A 15,297-nucleotide genomic window follows, 5' to 3' on the forward strand; every position below is an offset into this window, starting at 1 on the left:
TGAAGGCAGACGCTTAACGACTGAGACACCCAGGCGCCCCTAATTTCTGATTATTGATGCAAAATATTCCACACTTTACTCAGGCAAACCCCCATTACATATATTAGGCAGTTTCTAATGTCTCACTATTAAAAACAATGTTCTGTTGAACATTATTAAAGCCAGCCCCATCTCAGTGCAAACTCTTAGAGTATGAGGATAAATTTCTTGCATACACTGCTTGATATATTTATCCCTACATAACCACCCAGAATAATGCAGGCTTGCTTTCAGAACAACTAAAGATACTGACATTCTCAGGGCACAGGCTGGAAGTATGCTCTTTTATCTTCCTACCTCACCTTCATCCATGCATCTGGAATTCTAATCATAGGTACTAATTATTGGGTACTTGCTATGTGCTGGGCACTGCTCTAAATGCTTTACTTGAATCGTCTCATTTGAAACATGAGTCTCCAGCTTATTCAATATAAAGATAGTTGTGGAGACTATAATGGGGAGCCCAGGAAAAGAAGGGTCTCCTAAGAATATGACCTATTTTTTTTCTTACGTAGTAACAAGTAGGTAATTAGAATAAATTGTGAAGATAAGCCTAAATTACACTAGGCTGACATACTAAGGTGTTTTTCTTTTGCCTTCCATATAAATTTTAACATCCTAATTTAAATATTGGCAGTGTTTACGAGAATAGCTAAGTAGACAGGGTACTGCCTCTAGCCTTGCACCTCACGGCTCTTCCGTCTCTGTATTTATCTCTGTTCCTCTGCTTTGAAGTGACCTAATACTAATAGATTGTTTTATATTCTTCAAGCCTTACATACATATACAAATACCTAAGTATATCCTTTCCCCTATTTTAACACAAATGGTAGAATACTACATATATGTGCTATATATACTATACATATACTATACATATTGCTTCAAACCTTTTATTCCTTTATGCTATTTCCCAGAAATCATTCATATGAGTACATAAAGAGCTTTCTTATTTCTTTTTTGACCTTATTCCGCTGTATGGATAACCCATACTTTAGTACCCAATGGTTAGACATTTAGATTGTTTATAATCTTTTACTATTACAAACATCACTTCAATAAATATCCATGTGCATGCATCTTTAAGAGCTAGATCACTTATGGAATATCTATACTGATGAACTTATATTATGAAAAAGATCAAGCACAATGCAATTCATTTAACATAACTGTTCCCTGCCTCTTACAAGATATTGTAGTTTTTAATCTCTCAATTTCTTTGCCCCAGAGATTACAGGAAATAATTATTACAAAAGAAGCTCTTCCTTCATCCTCTCTGTGGTTGTACATAGGATTGTGTAAAAACAATTGCAAGGAATGGAATTGTTGGCTGAACCAACTAGAGAAGGAGCTATCATTTGATTCTTATCAAGTCTCCCTTAGGTCTCTTCAAATAAACCCACGTGGACCTGGGCTAGAGAGGCAACATCCATAGGGTGGGAAGCAAATAAGCCCTCAAGATTTTAAACTCCAAAAGACAGGTCTCAGAAGTTTGAGTAACCTGTTTAAGAAGTGGCAACAATTTAATATTACTAGTCTTTTTTTTTTTTCTCCTTAATAAATCAGGGAGAGAATTTCAAAGATATAATTAGGATTATATTAGTACTTAAGTTTTAGGGGAGTCAAAAGGTATATGCCTATTTTTGACTGAGCAGGGTCTGGCACCTTGACCCTCGCCTTGTCCAGGGGTCAAATGTATATGCAAAGTTGTGAATGAGTCTGAAAATTCTATTATAAATCTTATTTTAAGCCTATATGCAAATTGAACAGCATGAAAATAAAAGGTTTTTATGGTTAATAACTATACAGAGATCATCAGATCAGTTGTTTTCAAAGATTCATGCTGGTAAATTAGTAGAAAAATTAATATTAGGCTATTGTCACTGGTTTTATAAATGCTATAATATTTCCTAACGTTTAGTTATATCTCAGAACACTTAAAATTGGTCATTTAATTACACTGGCAAATGCTAATTACCAGGCTAAAAGAAAGCTGAGTTAAGGTGATTTTCTCTGATGACATCTTCAGCTCTGTTAGTGGCATGAAGATGCCTATAAATTCTTGCTCAGCATAAGATTCTCTCCAGCAAAAGAACTAATGATTTAATGGTTTTCTTTTATCCATGATTTCAGCTAAAAAGTACTGAGAAGTTTTAGATGAGCAAGCCTAAAGGGATTTAGAAGTTTCTGACAAGTAATTCTAAAAGCTATTTGGGTAATTTCTGGAATGGGATTATTCAAACTTCTCATAATGTAACATAATAATTTGACATGTAGTAATTATACCTCCAGGTCCAATTTTCAGTGTCCCTTTGGGATTACTGTGGTTGTAACTATTAGATGTTGTGCTCTGAAGCACTTAGGTATAGACGCAGAAAGATTTTTAATGAGGCACAGGAGTTCTGGAGTATCCTCCTTTATCTACCTGCCAGGGCTGGGTTACAAGACTTCACTGTTGGAAAATTCTACACCCTATTAAGTTCAGCTCATTTTTAGCAAATGAATTGCAACAAAATTGTCAGTTTCTCAAAGGCTTTCTTTGCCCACTTCAAAAGATTAAGGGAGTGTTTGACATCCCTGGACATACGAGTTGACTTACACACGGTCAAGGCAATCTGGGAAGAGAAACTTCAAAAATTTTTGACAAAATCCTTAAATTCTAAACGTCTTAATGGAACTGAATAGGCTGTGAAAGCCTGCTAGGATTTGGGAGGTAAGAGTTAAACAATTAAATTATAATAATACTTTTTCTGGAACCAAGTGATTTAATTTTCATTTATTTGGGCAACTGTTCTCAAATAGCATACATGTGTGATCTTCCTGGTTTCATATGTAGGTGTTCACTTCTCTTTCCTTTATTTTCTATAGTTCCCCAAACTCTTCAGTTTATCTTTGTATTATAAATATAGGTAGATGAGTAATGCTGTCCTGAAAAATTTATAGAATCATTAGAAGATAAACATTTGGTTAGAAATTGGCAAATGTGTAGAAATTATGAAAGATCTCAAATACATAATCACCCATGGCTATCAAAAGACTACATTCAGTATGTAAACTATGAAACAAAGGACGTAGCACTTTGCAGCACTCTTCAGTTTAGGTTGAGGCCCTTTTAGGAACAGAAATTTCTCTCAACAAAGAGCAGAGAAGAATCTCTCATTTTTCCTTATATGAGATCACTTAAAACAATTTCCAACAATGAGGGTGTGGGGAAATAGTCTTGATCACACACTGCTGGTAGGAGTATAAAAGGGCACAACCTCTATACAAGACAGTATGTGGTAAGATTACAAATGCACACATTCTTTGACTCAGCAATTTCATTTCTTATAAAATGTCTTACACAAGGTATTTTTGCAGCATTGTTTTGTAATAATGTCAGACTGGAAACAAGGCAAATGTCCAACAGTAGAGAACTGGTTAAACAAATTATTGTATATCTATATAGTAAAATACTATACGGCTGTTGAAAAAAAAAAAATGAGGGAACTCCTTATGTACTAATATGGAATAGCTTTCAAGATACGTTAAATGAAAAATGCAAGGTACAGGACTTAACGTACGGAATGCCACCATTTGTGTCCAAAAAGGAGAAGGGGATATATACATAGGTCTGCTTATATATAAAAACAGGGGAGGGGGGAGAATATACATAGGTCTGCATAATTGTATATGTACAGGTTATCTCTGGGAGGACACACAAAGAAGGCACATCTCCTGGGGGCACAGAAGATTTTACATTACGGAGAACATTTATTCTGGTTCTTACTTTACAGCAGTGTGAGAAGATCTGACAGATGTACTCCTGGGTGTAGCGGGACCTGCTAAGTAGTGCCATGAGGTGTGGTATCACTGTGGCATCCTGGAGTCGAAGGAAAAGAGAGCACAGCAACAAGGAACTTAGGCACTGTGAATACATCTAACAAACTATTTCCATGAGCAGGTACATACGCAAGCTTCTTAACTTAATCACAGTAAATCAAGTCTCTTTAAAGAACACAGCAAAACAAAAACAAGAGAGTCACCAAAATTGTTTAGGTAAAGGACGAGGGGCTTCAATATTCATCCTCAACAACAAAATACCAGAATGAGAAATTCTCAATCTCTCTCTCATAAACAGCCTATATCCCCACAATAAGACAAAATCATTTCAAAAGACTTGACAGAAATCTGTTGTGAAACCAAAATGTGACCTAATAAGATATATAATAACAAACAGCCTATAAGGAGGAATTACTGTATAAAAATAAAACTTGACAGTTTTGATATCTGAGATGTTGTGGTAAGTATCAGTTACTCGTAAGGATCATAAGACTGTAGTTAGCTAATTTCAATTTTCACAAGATAATTTGCAAAATATCAACTCCTCACTTAGAGCACGTTCTCTGCCTATTGCCGAAACTTAGCAATATACAAGTTGGTGCAGTAGGAGAGAGGAGAATCTGCCCAATTTGCTGCAGGGCTCTCCAAGAATCCCCTTCTTCTTAGGGTACAAAGGGAATTAAAAGTTGAAAGGGTATTTGATCTGAACCACAGATGGAAAAGGAGACTTAGCTCAAGCCTCCTAGTCAATGCTGTCATAGTCCTAGAGCTATACTTCTCAAATATGAATGTGCATGCAAATTCCCAGGGGATAGTCATTATGTATAGATTCTGATTCTATAGGTTTGGAGTAAGATCTAAGCTCCCAGATAAGGCTGATGCTGCTGGTCCACAGACCACACTTTGACAAAAGACAACAGAGGGCAAGGAAGGAAACTTAAGAGTACCACTGTTGGGATGAACAAGATTTGGGGTTTCCCTTACAAAGAAAAGAATGCCCAAAATCTTTAAGAGCTAAGTGAGAAAACAGAAGGCAGTTGATTCCCTCTAAGTAGAATCTTTCCCTTTGCTTATTAGTATAACCCTTTGTGTTATCACAAGCAGTTTAAAAACAAAATGAAAAATTTAGAAAACCGCGAAGAAAGTCAGGTACTAAATGTATAGAAAGAAAAGAGAGAAGATGAGAGTGTCAAGTACATGTCTATTTCATAGAGTGGGGAGGGGAAACTGATCCCATTGGCAGAAGACAGGGAAGCAGGTAGCAGCTAAGAAAGAACAGGCAATTGAAGGATGATATGAAAGCTTCTATTAACCTCCTGCAATTACCTCCACCTCCTTTCTTTCCTCCATTGCTCTCTCACCTCTCAGTTTTCCTGTAATAACAGCTTCATCCCATTTCTTCACACCTGCCCCTTTCTGCCAATTATCTTATAGATCTACAATTTATAGTTGATTAAACAAAGCAAAGAACAGTTACATAATTTGCCCAAAGTCACCCAACTGATAAACAGGATTTCAAACTAGACATCCTACCTTCTTCTAAGTGGACCGCCCTGTTTTCAGTTTAGTGCCTAAGTTGCTGTGCCAGCTGGTTCTATACAGTCCAACTCACAGACGGCAGTTAATTACACTAAAACACTACTCTCTGTCATCATCCCATCCAACATTCTTCACAGAGTCACCATTGTCTCTGAGGCATAAAACAGACATTGTCACTGTGAAAGTCACTTAATGTCCCTGGGTCTTAAATTTTCTTATGTAAAAAAGTTAAGTTGGTGTAGACTAGTTTTCAAAATTATGTACCATGAACCATTAGTGGGCCATAAAATCATTTTGGAAAGCAAGGAGAAAGGAGTTAAAACTGTTGGCCAGGAGCAATTTCTCACTTACTGGGCTAGGGGTTGGAGAGTAACTTCTAGGTCAAAGACAGGGGTGATTGGTTTAATCTCTTTGTAAACATCACAATAGGACTTTCAGAGAAACAGACTGATACTTACTAGGAGGAGAGTCCTTCTCTGTATAAAGCTTTGAGGAGGATGTCCCCAATTTAGGACTGCTTACAGTAAACCAGTGGTCCTCATAGAGCGGTCCATGGACCAGTAGCCTCTGAGTTACCTGGAAACTTGTTAGAAAAGCAAATTCTCAGGCCCTACCCCAGACTCACTGACTCAAAAATTCTGGCAGGAGGCTCCAGCAATCTGTGCTTAATAAACCCTCCAGCTAATCGTGGTCCATGCTCAATTCTGAGAACTGTTGTAGTGAACAATACCAATTTATATGGCATTGCTCCCTGAAGAATACTGCACAAATCCCTGAGGTGTAAAATTGAGATGTTTCATAATTTAGAGCCTCCCTGTTGTGTAAAGTGACCCATGAACCTCACTTACAGACTTAATGCACCATTATGGGCCAGAGGGGCATGTATCTGATGTGGGGAGGATGGACTGTGGAGACTCATGATATGCCCCCACCCCCGCTTCCACTGCCTATGCCTCCTGATTGCTTATGCTCTTGAAATATTTGTAAAATGTGATTCTAGATAAGATCTCTGATTTATATATGTCCTATCTGACACTGTGATTCTTTGTGTTGGCTCACAGAATCACAACCAGCATTTTTCTAAAAATGAGAAAGGAAGGATAGACTAGTAACCAGAGGGTATCACATTTGTGGAACTGTTTTTAAAGACTGTCTCAGGAATATTCTTTCACACACACACACACATACACACACACACACACAAAGACATACACACTATGTGGCAATGGAAAATGTATTTCTTATCATGGACTGCAGATGAGAGAGTTTGAAAAACACTGGCCTGGATAATGTTCATTAAGACAGTCCCATGTAATCAATAGATTAAAAGGCCCGCTAGTAATCCCTAAGGTTTTTGAAAACTACTGAATGACTCCAAAGATCTCTGGATTCTCTCACACATATTCTCAGACTCTAGCCTGGCAAGTAAGCCTCCTGCAAGCCATTTCTGGTTCACTTTTTCTGTTGAAACAAACACTGATGCCCTTCCCACATTAGCCTATTCTGCCCACTGTCCTGCATCCTTTCTCTTACACAGATCTTTCCTAGAATGGCCTCTTTCCTCTCCACTTCTCTAAATGTTATCCATTATTTAAGATCCAGGTCAAATTCTCTGTAAAGCCTACTCTGCTGGATTTAACCTAAAGTGAGTACATTAAATATACTGCCTTAATTTGATACTAAGAGATCAAAATGGGTCTTTTTTAAAATTTTTTTTGAAGATTTTATTTATTTATTTGACAGAGAGAGACAGAACGAGAGAGGGAACACAAGCAGGGGGAGTGAGAGAGGGAGAAGCAGGCTTCCTGCTGAGCAGGGAGCCTGATGCAGGGCTCGATCCCAGGACCCTGGGATAACCTGAGCCGAAGGCAGACGTTTAACAAATGAGCCACCCAGGCGCCCCATGGGTCTTTCTTTTTTTAAACAGCTTATAAATTCCTCAAGGTCTGATACTATCTTTCACTTCTTTATAATACCTAGAACACTTGATATTTGCAAATTAGCATGCTAGAACTGAAATACTTCTTGAGACTTCTCTGTAACACAGTTATGATGAGTTTTGAGATGCTGAGTAAAGTGGAGGTATGCTGCTGGTGAAATGTAACCGATGATTCAAAAACTTCTAAAACTCACTGTATACAGTAGCTCCTCTGGAGTGACGGGACTGGTGAAGATGGTGCGCAGGCATCGGAGACAAGCTTCAATGAACTTCAGGTCTGGAGATAGTAGTCCTATTAATAGAAAATGGACCTGAGACTCATCCTTTCAGTCCGTATTTTAAACACTACAAACTGATTCTAATTTTTACTTGTACAAAAATGACTTCCTTACATACCTTGCAGTAAGGCAGGGATAATATGGCAATCTAGAAGAGACTTGACATTGTTTTCAGTACCCATAGCAAGACTTCCCAATACCACTGCACATTCAGTTTTCAGCTCTATACTTGAGGTTTCTTGCTGAAGCAAGTACAACAATCTAAAAAGAAGGAATATGATAAACAGAGGAGGCAAAACAATTAAACAAAAGTAAATTAGCTAAAAGTAATGTGACAGAAAAATGCTACCAATATATCCCACTAAAAATATGGTTGGTGAGCTAACAGAAAGTTAGGAAATGATCATTTGTTTATATCAGCTACTAATTTAAAAAAGGAATATTTGGGTAAAAAAAATCAAAAGAGACTTTCTTCATTTTGAGCAAAAGGACTATTATGTATAATCTTAGAGTTTATCAGAACTATTAATCTGGAAGTTGTCCACAAGTAACAAAACAGCACCACAGTCCATGTTATCTGCCACTCCAGGATATCAAGACTCAGAACATTCAATGCCAAGTACTGTCGGATCTTAAATTTAGACTAGAAAGGGACCTGCACTTTCCAGGGGTACGGTTCAGAGATCACAGACGTTTAGCCTAGAGGGAACATTCAGAATCCTTGTGCAGCTCTTCAAGCAAGGGAAACTCATCTTTCTCCAATTTTCCCATTTGGGGAATCAGGAGATCCTCCCATTTCCACTCCAGCCCTGCCTACTGAGCAACTACTCCCCAAACTCTAAGTATCCACCACTTATGACCACCTCCTTTATGTTTTAAGGTAGAACACTCATGCTCCTTAAAGTACATTTATATACACTGAACACTAATCCCCTAAGAAAGGCTACTGAGAACTTTATGGTTACCAAAGTATATATTTGAGATCAGTTACGATAAAAACAATAAAACCATCAATCCTGTATCAAAAGACAGAAATGAAGAAAAAGAAAAACCAAAACATTAAAAAACTTATAGCAACTGCACATAAAACTTAGTTCTGAGTAGCAAAGAGAAAGTTATACAACTATCATCGTCTACAAGAAATTCAGTTCATCAGAAAAAAGACCAAACTTTCTAAGTTAAAAAACAGCAAATTCTAAAAATTAGAAATTAAAAAAAGAAAAGCAGGATTAAAAATCTAGCAGGATTTTTTTTTTTAATTAAAAAAGGTTTTGAGATTCCTAAGAAATTATTATTCAATCATACAAAACTGCCAAGGCAGGACGTCTGCGTGGCTCAGTCGGTTAAGCGTCTGCCTTCGGCTCAGGTCATGATCCCAATGTCCTGGGATCGAGTCCTGCATCGGGCTCCTTGCTTAGCGGGTAGCCTGCTTCTCCCTCTGCCTGCCACTCCCCCTGCTTGTGCACGCACGTGCGCTCTCTCTCTCTCTGATAAATAAAATCTTTAAAAAAAACAAAAAACAAAAAAACCGGCCAAGGCTCTGAGGAGATAAAGAATCAGGCTGGTGTATATCATCTATCTACCCAACACATCCTTTTATTGCGGGGTTAATGATCTTCCCCTGAATTTCCAAAAAGTATTAATACATTTGCTTTATATTCCATTCTCCGGTACTTAAAAATTTCTAAAGAGATGCTTCATATATCTCAAAGCATTTATTTTAAAAATTAAGAGGCTTTCAAAAATAGGATAGACAATACAGAAAAAAGATGGGTCTTATGGATGAGAATGAGAAATATATTAGGAACAGTATGAATATCAGAAAAGGGATTGATAGCAAACATACCTTGGAACAGCTCCTAAAACAATGAGATTGGCTTTCTGCTTGTTGTTTCCAATTACAGCATTTTTCATGTCTCTGAATTCAGGGGAAGAGAAAAGGGTAAGGTACGTTGAGACATCACAGAAAAATCAGTAATCAATTCATTCCGCTGTATCTTTATTATGCAACATCTTGTACTGGCAAATATAGAAGTTAGTGACAAAGTCAAATCCACCTGAGTACCAAAGAGAAGGAACAGAGATAGGTGCTGAATGAGCCTGGGAGCTGTAAAAACAGGACAGTGTGGGAGTGGGGAAAGTGGGAGATACCCTGAGTACTTGTAGAAGACTTCCAATAAAAAGCATGTTGAGTTCTTCAGAAAAGGCCCACACAATGTATCTGACCTTGTTTCAGGGATCATGACTTTGTTCCTTTCTTTCCTCTTTTTCTGACTTCTTTGAACTGAATATTTCTTATAATTCCATATTACCTCCTTTATTGCCTTATTAGCTGTGCCTCTTTGAATTTTGTTTTATTGTTTTTTTAGCAGTTGTTTTACAATTTACAATATGTATCTTTTAACTTATCACAGTTAGTCTTCAAGGGATAGTATCTCATTTCATTTGTATTTTAAGAGTCTTGCAAGCATATACTTCCATTTCTCCATCAATTCTTTGTGCTATTACTGTCATATATATTTTATTTTTTAATTGGTTAGAAATAACAATATAGTTACTATTTTTCACTTAAGCAGCCAATTACCTTTTAAAGAGATTAAAAAATAAGAAAAAAATCTTTTATATTTCTCACATATTCACCAGTATTTTTTATTCTAGCTATACTCAGATCAGGAGTAAAACGCTATTCCACAAGAAGAGTATCTCTATGAATGACCAATTGTTTCACAAACACTGATTGGTCCCAAAGGACAGATAGAGAAAAAATAAATGGCTCAAAATAAACCTAGTACTACTAATAAAATGATTAATAAGAAATACCCTAATTGGTCAGTAGTGCTATCTTAATGTAAAACACTAGAACACTATGTGATTCTATATAGCAGTGGTTCTCAAAGTGGGGAAGAAAGCATTAAAGCCCCATAGGGGCATTTCAGAAGTTTATGAGGGTGTCTGGAAATTCTGGACACAGTTTTACAACTAGAAAGCGTTTTTGTACAGTTTTAAAGAAAACTGTATTTTTCAGTATTGCATCTGGCCCTGTAAATAAAAAAAGGAAATTGCACTTTTTATTAGAAATCATTTCATTTTGGAAAATCAGACCACCCAGCACAGGGGCCACTCCCAGTACTGGAGTTATCAATACCAAACACTTACATACGGAAACATTATAAATTATCTTTAAAAAGATAATTTTTAAATTTTTAAAAAATTTTTAAAAAGATAATTTTTCTCCCTTATAAGCAGGGAAGGCGTTATATTATTTTTGGAGTTATGTATGTGAGGAGTTATATTATTATAGATTTAATTTCAAGGTAGTACAGTGGTCATTAAGAAATATTTATGGGGGGGGGGAAGTCAGGTTTGACTGTGTTAAGACCATCGCTACAGAGCCTCAGAGTTCTTAGTTCACACATTTCTTTCATATCCCAAAATAAGTTCCCCTACATTCTCACACGCATCTCTTCTGACTCTTTTAGGTGGCAGCAGTCTAACGTATACAGGAAATTTTTTGCCAACTTTGAAACTTAGAATTCTAAAAAATTCTATTATTGGCAAACCATGATCTTGTAGAAAAACAAAGTAGAAAACAGGAGAAAGAGTTACTTTAAAAAATCAAAACTAAATGTTATAGTCAGCATGTGTTTCCAATACCAACCAAATTTACTGGCATTAAAAACCCTGGTAATAATTATAATGCCCTTTCTCCTTAATTACCTTCTTCAATTATGGCAGAAGAATACTGCTACGATGCAGTGATCTGATGAAAGCTGATTCTCGCCACAAGTTTTTGAATGGCATTTTCACAAGTTTTGAGCCAAATACTATTGGCCTAGTCTTCCAGTAGCTCAGTGGAGCTGAGGGTAGGTCTATTTTTTTCAGGGCCTGATCTAGTTCTCTCTGTAAACTATCACTCAGATCTTCCATATGGTTCACAGGGGATAAGTAGGAGTATTTTTTCATTTATGGGGACTTAGCTGAATGAAGCTTACTAGGGTTCTGACCAAGTTCTGATAGACAACTACAAAATTATGTGATATCAAAGCCTCATTTAGCAAAGCATAGTAGGTGAAACTATACATCTAGGCTTCTGCCTCCTTATACAAATGTACTTCCCAGTCATCAGCTTATAGACCCTAACTTAGCAGTTTGCCATTTATTTTCATCTTCTTTCATTCTCTTAATGTGTTTTGCCTATACTAATGTAGCACATCCATTTGTCCAGCAGCTATCTATTGAGAGTCTATTTTGTGCCAGGTGCCATTCTGGATGCTCTCTCTATTCTGGAACTCCCAACAGGAACATTTCCCCAGATTTCTCTCCATTCTTCCTAAACTAAGCAAAAATGAGGTGTCCCCACATTACCTTATAAACATGTTCCAAATATCTGAAGCCATGCAAAAGTAAATGTTTTTATAGACAAAAACAAACAAAAACCCCTCCAAAACCAATTTTCCAGTTCTCTTAATAGTTTGCAAAGAAGACATGAAGGAGGCAATTGGTAGTTATAGAGTAAATGCAGACTGAAGAGAATTAATAAAATGGACCAATGTCTAAAGAAATTAATTCTTGCTGTGGTTCTAATAAATAAAATATATTAATGTTACATAAGAAAGAAGAGACGTTAACACCCCCAGCAAATAATTCTATTCAGTTGTTACTATAAAGGGATACTAGATCATTTCTATGAAACAGTTACAGCCAAAAGAGATAATAATCATCACATACATCCATCTTTAGCAGATCTAAATATGGTATAGGATTCAATTTCAGAGCCAGCCAGAGTGGAGCTATTCTCTCCCTCTCTCTCTCATTTCCTTATCCCCTCCCCCTCATACTTTTCCCTGGCTACCTTTACTCATCTTTCAGGTCTGACCTTAGATAATAATTTCACTTCCTCCAGGAAGCTTGCCCTGACAACTTCCAGGTCTGGGTTAGGTGTCCCAGCTAGCTGCCCTCTATCATAGCACACTCATTACTTTGTTAGGATAGAAGTCTGTTTCCTCTTGACAGGCAAGAAAGCCAGTCTGACCTGAAAATATCAGAGAACTTACTATTGATGGATCACAACATGCACCATATAGAAATCCATACTTCTGTAAAATACAGACTCATAACTATCATCCAAGATGGGGGCACAACAAAATTATGCAAAACTTATATATTGCTTTGAAGTTTACAAAGCATTCCATATCCATTACTTTATGTAATCTTCATCATAACCTTGAGTAATATTAACCCCATTTTACTGATGAGGAAGCTAAGACAGGTTCGGGGCTTTTCTCAGAGCTCTACATTAAATGACAGAGCCAGTTTCAACCCACGTCTTTTATGCCAAGTGTTTTTTCCATTACCTCCAGCATATCAGGCATTCAGAACAAACTGATTGAAAAGAAGTGAGCTAACATATTTCCTTTTTCCTCCCATGTTTCAATTTTACATTTTTATGCAAAATGAAAAAGCATTTCTAACTTTCAATTAAAAACGTCCTTTTCCCAGTAGATCAAAGGAATATATCTCGTATCTACCAACTTTTAATGTTAGAGGGAAAAAATGCCTTACTTATATACTCCTGAAATTCAACAATTAAGTTTTGAGCTCAGCACTGTGTTAGGCTCTATGAAGGATACAAAAGCATCACACAATGGGATGCTTGAAGAGTTTACAATCTCCTTGAGGAGATAAAAATAACACTAGCAATGTAAGGCAGTGCTATATTATAAATCGAGTGCTTATATGGCTGAGATAAGTAGATGATCAGACAAGCTTAACACATTTTGAAGCAATGGTAGAACTAAATGAACCTTAGAAAACGGCCAGGATTTGGACAGTGAATGGGAAGGGCAAATGGAAAAGCCATTCATAGAAGACAATACTGGAAATGAATACATCATATTTCTGAGGCAGGACCAGGAGCCTGGATTGAAAAGAAGTGTCCCTTTAAGGTGGGAACATTAAGCAGAGCATAAAAAAAGTGATAGGAAGAAGAGACAAACTAAAGGGGGATGGATAAAGGAGCAGTCATGTTTCCAACAGAAAAAGGATATGAAGAAAGCAGTGACTAAGGAAGACAAAATGAATATGGGATGGACGGGAATACAGAGAATACTAGAGTCAAGAGAGGCAAATAATGGCTGATGCCTTTCCTCTGTGGTCCCAAGACTGCCCTGGGCTTATGACTATCACAGCATTCACTAACCAAACTATAATGGACTATCTATTTAGCTATCTGATTCCTTCATTAGACTTTTGGATCCTCCAGAGCAGTGACTACATTATTCATTCTTACATACTCTTACCCCATCACAATGCTTATTAGCACGCTGTAGGCACTCAATAAATGTTTGTTGAAGGAATTATGCAATCCATCCAGGTACCTAGTTATGTGAGACTGACTAGGATGGCAGCCACAGGAATCACTAAGACAGAAGACATTCTGAGGAAGCAGTTAACAAGATGATTTGATGAGTATAGGAAATGTGATATGTGACATGTCTTGAGTGACTACTTCAAGTCTGAGTTCCTAGATGCAGAAGACTAGGAAGCTTAGAAAATAAATCCCTTAACAAGACAAGGATCTATCTTGATTTTGGACACATGAATAATCTTTCAGGTAAGATAAAAACACCCAGGTGGAAAAGCTAAAAAGAAAGCCTTGGGGATATCCCACTCTGAGGATGGGAGAAGAAGCCAATATTAAGATGTTACAAAAATGAATTTGCCACAGAACATTCTCAGTTAAAATCTAGCTAAAAACTTTTCTTTGTCCACTAATAAATGGACTCAAGAGGCATCTACTTTCACATGGAGGCTAACCTTTCTACTTCCTTTCTTTACTCTGAAAGAGATTAATTTTCAGTGGGTAGAGAAAAAGGCTCAACTATTAAACCAACATGTACAGTGCCTACCAGAACTTATATCTAAATGAGAATATCAGGATGGTGATCAAAACCAAGAGAGAAAGTTGAGGCACCGGGGTGGCTCAGTTGGTTAAGCATTCGACTCTCGGCTCAGGTCATGATCTCAGGGTTCTGAGACTGAGCCCCGTGTTGGGCTCCACACTGGGCATGAAGCCTGCTTAAGATTCTCTCTCTCTGCCCCCTCCACCCACCTCTCTCCCTCTCTTAAAAAAAAAAAAAATTAAAACCAAGACAGAAAGTAAACACTGCACTTTACAATTAAAACAACAGGAAAATTTTTTAAAGAACTGGGATCTAGACCTGCTGGAGAAATAGTTTCAGTCAATCAGTCAAAACAGCATAAATTTTAAATGAAAACCTAGTATCTAGAACCAGAAAATTATCTTTAAGATCACAGAAGGCTGGAACCACAAGCTAAAGATCATTTTGAACCAGTATTACTTTTCACTTACCTGAAGAAGCTCCTATTTGGAATACTGTACATTCAATCCTTGGTCTAATTGATGTGAAGTAGCCAAAAAATACACTGGATACTGAAAACTACAATCTGAGTATAAAGTTTGACCTACTGAAAACTCACTGGTCCTAAGACATCCGTAAAATAAGGAGAAATATACATTTGTGGGTAGCTAGAATAAGGCAACATGATAAACAACTTACAAAATTATCTGGACTTGGAAAATTACAAACATACTCACTGCTCTGTCCCTGTAATTATAATTAATTATGATGTCTTTTTGGAGAATGTAACATCCAAACA

The 15,297-nt window shown here is 36.9% G+C and overlaps 1 protein-coding gene across 3 annotated transcripts in view; it reads right to left on the reverse strand.

Moving 5' to 3' along the window:
- The window catches only part of ARMC8 (armadillo repeat containing 8), a 105,601-nt gene that overhangs the window by 56,993 nt on the left and 33,311 nt on the right, over positions 1–15,297 (reverse strand). For all 3 annotated transcript variants that reach the window (XM_078071454.1, XM_036080936.2, XM_078071453.1), the window contains 4 exons: positions 9,464–9,535; positions 7,736–7,878; positions 7,534–7,631; positions 3,809–3,901 (listed from right to left, as the gene is read on the reverse strand). In XM_078071454.1, coding sequence (XP_077927580.1) covers positions 3,809–3,901; positions 7,534–7,631; positions 7,736–7,878; positions 9,464–9,531 — 402 coding nt within the window. In that variant the 5' untranslated portion in view covers positions 9,532–9,535. The remainder of the gene's footprint in view (positions 1–3,808; positions 3,902–7,533; positions 7,632–7,735; positions 7,879–9,463; positions 9,536–15,297) is intronic.

Source organism: Halichoerus grypus, chromosome 1 (assembly GCF_964656455.1).
Source record: "Halichoerus grypus chromosome 1, mHalGry1.hap1.1, whole genome shotgun sequence".
Lineage (NCBI taxonomy): Eukaryota > Metazoa > Chordata > Mammalia > Carnivora > Phocidae > Halichoerus > Halichoerus grypus.